We start from the raw sequence: 6,971 nt of genomic DNA, 5'->3' as shown, positions 1-6,971 counted from the left end.
AAGGGTAATTTAGTAATTCCGGACAGTTAGGGTTTGGTTTATAAGCTTCCCTAGTTTATCATATTCGGTCTCAGCAGGATTAGGGTTTTTGCGGAGCCTCCTCTGGTTTATTCGTCCTCTCGAGTCTCCCACAGCCCCTGAGCCATGGCGGAACAGGTCTCTCTCTGTCTCCCTCTCTCCCTCTCTCCCACTCTCCCTCTCTCTATTCTTTCTGCAAAGCAATGTATGCCTTGATTCTGATCTCTGTATGCAGTTTCAGTACCTTTTCTCTTCCTGTTCTGTACGCATCTGTTGTTTGTCTCTTGATACTGATTTCTGGTTGTTTCCCTCATTTTCGATTCAAAAACAGCGAATCATGCGCTATGTTTCTAGAAGTCCTCTGGTTTCTCTACTTTCCGTCATGAAATGCATTAACTTGTTCTGATTTCTGCTGTTGTTCTATTCAAATTCTACTGATCCTGTACAGATTCAGTGTCTCTTTCTACTTTCTTTCCCTTAAATAATTTCATTTGTCTCTCTAGGAACATACTCTCTAAAAGTGGATATTTCGATCCTTATTTGAGGGGCTGTTGCTTCGGTTATTAATTTTTGGGTTTTTTTGTATGTGTTGCAGACGGAAAAGGCGTTCTTGAAGCAGCCCAAGGTGTTTCTATGGTAAGACTTGTGATTTTTCTTTTCAAAATGATATGCTTGTGCTGTGTTTGGTTGCTGAAAAATACATGAAAAGAAAAAAATGAAAACTGTAATTGGATCTGACATTATCTCTATTTGGGATCTTAGACAAGAAATATACCTAATAGAACTTGGAATATTTCCCTTTTTTTTCATGGTTGATAAGTGTGTCATTTGTGTCTTAAAGTATCTTAATGAGCAATTGAACTTTGCAGCTCAAAGAAGGGCGGAAAGGGAAAGAGGCCTGGAAAGGGTGGAAATCGATTCTGGAAGAGCATTGGATTGGGATTTAAGACACCCAGAGATGCAATTGAAGGTTTAGCCAACTATATGCTCGACTAATAATCCAAATTTGTTTGTTTCAATCTTTTGTGTTCCACTTAATGGATTTGGATTCATGCATCTACATTATGGATCAATCATAGAAAAGCAATAGATATTTGATGTTTTGTTCACTATCGTTCTAGTAATTATTCGATTGACTATATTACGGTTGTATGCCAGTAGTATGCTGTTTAGAATATTTTAGAACTGTTGTAAACCGATGTTTGACTTTTTGTTGGGTTAGATTATGAAATGATTTCTATATTATGTACAACACTACAATTTGTTTTTCTATTACAGTGGATTATTGGGTTAAATCTCTGTAGGACTGGAATCTGTGCTTAAGTGCTGGAATCATTGTTTCAAAAAAGAAGCTACAAGCAGGGCTGCTTCTCCCAAGCTTTTAATGTATTAGGTCACACTACTTTATTTCATATCTTAAATTATCATACTGTACCTTTCAAAGAAAACATGCTTTTTTTGAATAGGCAAATAAAGTGAGTATATTATATTAAAAGTGCCAAAGAAATATTGCACTGAAGTATACAAAAGATGGATTGTAACTGCCCGTCAAGGGGCACTCTCAAAAAAGAGGGAACACAAAAAACTACCCCCCTTCTTAGTGAGAATTCTATCAATCAATAAATTCAATAAAAGGCATTGAACCTTCATCTATGTATGATTTATAACCCACAATAAATATTACTAAAAAAGTGCTTTTTTGTACTTGGTTAAAAGGCTCCTCATTTTCTTTTCTGTCCATATTCCTTTCTTTGATTCCTATCAAAGACGACATATTAAAGTATCATTTTTCTCCTCTTCCTGGTCTCTACGCAACAAGTTGTAAAGCAAGGGCCATTTGATATGTATTTGGTAATCAGGCATGCCCCTTGATAATAAATGAGGAAGTCTGTTGCAATCAGGGGCTCAAATCCTCTTCCATGTTGGTTCAAATTATTCTAAATTCCTATATATGTAAGTCTTGGATGCTCCTAAGACAAGAGCTGGAATTTTCCTATCTTTTTTTTAAAAAGAAAAATTCATAAAATTTTATTGTTTGTGATTATGTAGATATCAAGGGTTAGTGACTTGTGTCTTGGTGTCCCTCTCTAGTATACTTTGGTGTCAGAGAGTTCCTTGAGCCAGCAACTTATGATGTAGCTCTTTATATTTTTTTATTTATAATTTTTTTTGCAAAGTAGATTTTGAGAAATCACAATGCAAGCCCCCAAATCTGACTCTGTATGCTTGTCATGTTTATAACAATGAACTAATAACTTTTGCTATTGGCAGGAACATACATTGACAAGAAGTGTCCGTTCACTGGAGGTGTTTCTATTAGGGGCCGTATTCTTGCTGGTACTTGCCACAGTGCGAAGATGATGAGGACCATCATTGTTCGACGCAACTATCTTCATTATGTCAAGAAATACCAGAGGTAGGAACCAATCTAATCGAATGAATCTTTGTTTTTCGGGCTCCTTTCTCTTGTATGGAATATAATATTAAATTGTATTGTCACTCTAGATATGAGAAGAGGCATTCAAATATACCAGCACATATATCCCCATGCTTCCGTGTCAAAGAGGGTGATCATGTTATTATTGGCCAGTGCAGGTTAGTTTAGAGATTTTTTTGTTTTTCTTTTTGAGGAATTTACAGGTAAATGGTTTCTTGTTCAAAATATTTACATCTTGTCACCCGTTTACAGGCCATTGTCGAAGACAGTAAGATTTAATGTGTTGAAGGTAATTCCTGCTGGATCTTCTGGTGGAGGTGGGAAGAAAGCTTTTGTGGCAATGTGAGTTCAGTGTTCCAGTTTTCCAGTTAGTGTCATAGCTGAGGTACAATGTCGCTAGATCAAGTTTATTTTGTGCCAGAGGAAACTTTCTCCATTTTATTTGTCTTGAATATTTTGATTTTTGTACAACAGATTGGTTTTACGTACTGAGATCTATTTGCCAAGAGTTGCTTAAATTTTATCACCATAAGCTTGAGAGAGTATTAAATTTGTTGTTGGATGATATGAATCTATTGCCATTGCTTGGTTTATCATAGCTTCTGCTTCCTTGGTACAATATTGTTTACCAGGAAAATCTAGGATTGCATAATCTATTCCTTCAGAAACAGCCTCAACCTTTTGAAAACAACCCCTGCATGACCTCATATGATCAACCACCGTAAGCCTTCTTCCAATTCTTAGGGCTTCTTGAAAGTTTTTATTGCGTTAAATGTGTATTTGTTATGTTGAAGATCCAAAGGTGTTGGGGTTGGGGACTCCCTTAAACTGGGTAAGTATTGCATTGTTCTTTGCTGGTGCCAAATCCGTATCTGTATTGAAGTTAGTATTTTATTTGGTTTCAAAGATTGTTCATGGTATAAGCATGTTTGGGAGTATAGCATGATCATATAATTGTCAATTTTGGTAGAAAAGTTCAAAATTTTTATAGATTATGTTGAGTCTTAATGCATTGAAATGTTAATATATATATATATATGTAGTAAGTATAGCATTTATATTGTGCTTGAATTTTATGATAAAATTAATAGTTTCAGAAATACCAATACCTTTGATACCCTACTTACATTTAACACATTATACTGATATATTAATATCATTCACTTGGTGCAATGAAAGAAGGAAAATGAGAAATAAGAAAAAAATATATATAAAAATTAAGAAAAAGAAACACCCTACAAAGTATAAACAATGAAAGGAGGAATAAAAAATTATATTACTTTTTTCTTTTATTATTAAAAATTTAAGCATTTTGCTTCTTTTTTTTATGGTACAACAGAGAGCTTAAATCCCCCTCTAAAAATTCTTTTACCAAAACCTAAAAGAAAAATATTAGACATTCTGCCTCAAAAACTTCTTGTAAAAACATGATTTATCAACTTAAATTAGAAGGAAAACTAATTTCATCATACGTACTGGGAGCAAAATCAAGAAAAAACTAATTTTAATATAAAACAATATCAAAATCCTATGAGTCAAAATTTGAAATACACTTTCCTCATCTCTTATATTCCATTTCACCCACCCGTCCTCTTCAACTTAGCCTCAACTTGGTCCTGTCGCCCTCGGTGTGGGCAACATGATCGAAGAATTTTTATGGCACATACCCATTTACGATTGAGATTGAGAGTGGCTTTGCGAAGATGGTGTTGGAGGATCTGGATGATGAGAAAAAAAATCTTCATCATCAATGTCTTCGCTAGTTGTCTTGCATGGCTCTCCTATTTTCGTTTTCAGATTTCCTAATGTCTACATCACGAGGAAAGTGAGTTTTGGGTTTTACTCTTTGGTCCTTTAATTTCGGGGTTTTAGCTGAAGCATATTTTTGGAATTTTAGTCAAACGATCTTTGAGGGACTTTCCCTTCTGCCATCCTTCACAAGATTTATTAAAAAGGTAATCTTATAGGTTATGTTTGGTTCCGAACAGTATTAAGAAAAGGAAAAAAAAGATGTTAAGGAAAATAAATTTTTTATTATTGTCTTATAGAAAATAATATGCAATTTAGATTGATTAAAAATTTATATGTTTTTAAATTATTTAATCTTTATATTGGAAAGTGAAAATAAGTAAAATAAGTTTAAAGTAGTATGTAAAAATAATTTATTGATTTTAAATCTATTTTTATTTTCGTTAGTTTTTTCTTCCCTTTCATTTTTCCTTTTTATTTTTTTCCTTTTCAATTTTCTTTATATTTTCCGAAAACCAAACATAGCTTAGGGTTATCATCCACAACCCATATTTTTTATAACCCCCCCTATTTTAAACTTCAAATACGAACTGGTTTTAATTAGCTTTAAAAATAAATTAGACAGGCCTCAATAAACTCACATCCAAATTGATCACTTAAATAGAATCATATTAATCTTAATCAAGTTTGGTATTGTTTGATTTTCCCATCACTAGAAGGTCTATTCAGTTTTGATTCAATCATGCATCGATTATTTTTGTTTGACTAATTTTTTTTTAAAGAATCAATCAAATAACACCCTTTTTATAACCTACCCATGGATTCTGACTGCAATACCATCCTTGGATAAAATGGAAGTTCTCCCAACAAATTAATAATTCATCATTTCTTTTATACCTTTTTTAGGCTTGATTTTCATAAAAACTAGCTGATAAGTACAACCTAGATTCACATGTAGAAACCAAAGACGAGTAAATGAATGGGAAGACATGGTTTCATCAAATGAGGATCTATTGCACTTGCTACAATTGTGGGAGCAAATAACGACAATGGGAAAAAAATTATGAGCAAGGGGAGGGAGCAGACGTTCAAGAGTTTAGAGGAGCTAGCAAAAAGAAATGAACTATTGACCTATGAGAATGTGAGACTTCAGGTTTAGGAAGATGATGCCAACTAGCCCCCAATAGTAGGGTGGGATCCATATGGAAGAAGGGAGCAAGACCAAGAGACTCCACATATTTCAAAGGACAACTTCCTTACTTCCACATATGAAAGACACCATGGTAAACGTTTCTGAAAAATTTGATGAAAAATACAATGATAGAATATATATATATAAAAAAAATCAAGTCAAAAGTTATTTTTGTTAGTTTGAATACATTTAACTTATTTTATTTTTTCGATATAAAAATTAAATGATTTAGGAATATATCTATTTTTAATTATATTAATTTATTTTTTCCTACTTTTCATGATAAAATCAAATCTAAAAAGATAATTTTTATTGTAACATTTTTTTTCTTTCCTTACTAGTTACTACTCGCCAAAAACCAAACATAGCATTATGGTTTGCTTGACTTGGTCAAAACAAAAACCCTAGTAGACTTTGCCCCATATAAATGGTTCCCATGATTTCTTGTTCCATTCATCGTCGGGCATCGCGGCTTCTTTCGCACTATTTCTTAGAATAACGATGGAAAAGCATAAACGGTGTGAAAGGTAAGAAAAAAGGAATCTGGCCCAGTCAATGAATCGTGGTTTTCAAGCTCAGATTACTTAATGCTAACTCCATATTTCCCACATTATACTTAACCTGCTGTGTTGTGCGTCTCTGCAGCCCATTTTGGGAGAATTTTTATATTTTAAATTACATGGTGACAAGTACATAATCTTCTCTAAACGTCAACATTATGTTCCATCACTTCCATCTCATTTCCCTGGTGTTAGTTTTTCTGGGGAAGTAGAGCCTTGCCAGGCACGGACTGTCTGATCAGACCACATTCGGCCAGGAAAATGTGGGGAACTGGTCAAATGGACTACGTTTGGACTGGTAATCCAGGCTGGTAAACAAGCTGATCAATATAAAACATTAGTTAATTTAGAGCTCGGTAATGATTTTAAAAAGATTTTTTAATATTTTTAGTACTTGAAAATTTTCATCATTCGAGGTGTTAGAAACACTTTTTACAATCACTTTCAAACGCATTCTTACTTTGGACAGAAAACAAAAAACACGCATTAACATTATGTAACGGTTGGCCATTACAAGTGTATAAATTAATAGGTCCAAGCTTATATGAATCACTTAGCGAGATGGAAAAAAGGAGGGGAGGGAAAAATAATATTGCATCCATGTATGTTTAACATAGATGGAGTATACAAGAAAAATCAAGAGGAGGCATTAACCGCACCATCACCCACGTCAACTACTGAATCAACCCATTCATCAGTAATTTCTATGAACGTACGCTTGCCCTTTGTAGCCGGTAATGCATAGAATTCATTGTGTGCGCACAGCTAAGAAATAGCTCTCATACAATGAGTGCCCAAATTCTCCAAGTCAGCAGCAGCTAAGCAGCCATCCATCCAACTTCTTCAAGTCAATAGTCATTCTATTGAATGCCTGAATTCTCCAGTAATTACCTAAAATGATGACTTGGTATATAACTAATGTATAGTCAATAGGTAATTTACAAAAGGAAATAAATTATTTATTAAAAAAATAAATTATTTAATAAAAGAAACAAATTAGCCATTGACTTCCTTT

At 33.7% G+C, this 6,971-nt stretch overlaps 1 protein-coding gene across 1 annotated transcript; it reads left to right on the top strand.

Annotated features, from left to right (window-relative positions):
• The first annotated feature begins 69 nt into the window (after positions 1-69).
• Positions 70-3,020, top strand: LOC117913615 (40S ribosomal protein S11-like). Its single transcript, XM_034828633.1, has 6 exons — positions 70-156; positions 614-654; positions 888-988; positions 2,290-2,434; positions 2,524-2,613; positions 2,708-3,020. The coding sequence occupies exons 1-6, from the start codon at positions 145-147 to the stop codon at positions 2,799-2,801; spliced, it is 483 nt and encodes a 160-aa protein (XP_034684524.1). The 5' UTR covers positions 70-144; the 3' UTR covers positions 2,802-3,020.
• Positions 3,021-6,971: the final 3,951 nt, after the last annotated feature.

This window comes from Vitis riparia, chromosome 4, assembly GCF_004353265.1.
Source record: "Vitis riparia cultivar Riparia Gloire de Montpellier isolate 1030 chromosome 4, EGFV_Vit.rip_1.0, whole genome shotgun sequence".
Classification (NCBI taxonomy): domain Eukaryota; kingdom Viridiplantae; phylum Streptophyta; class Magnoliopsida; order Vitales; family Vitaceae; genus Vitis; species Vitis riparia.
Note: the sequence above shows the minus strand (reverse complement) of the source record. Positions and strands in the feature narration are given on the sequence as shown.

Excerpts from the sequence above, each read along its gene's own strand:
- LOC117913615 (XM_034828633.1), top strand. Across the intron at positions 989-2,289 it reads ACCCAGAGATGCAATTGAAG|GAACATACATTGACAAGAAG; the intron begins GTTTAGCCAACT and ends TGCTATTGGCAG. Across the intron at positions 2,614-2,707 it reads GTTATTATTGGCCAGTGCAG|GCCATTGTCGAAGACAGTAA; the intron begins GTTAGTTTAGAG and ends ACCCGTTTACAG.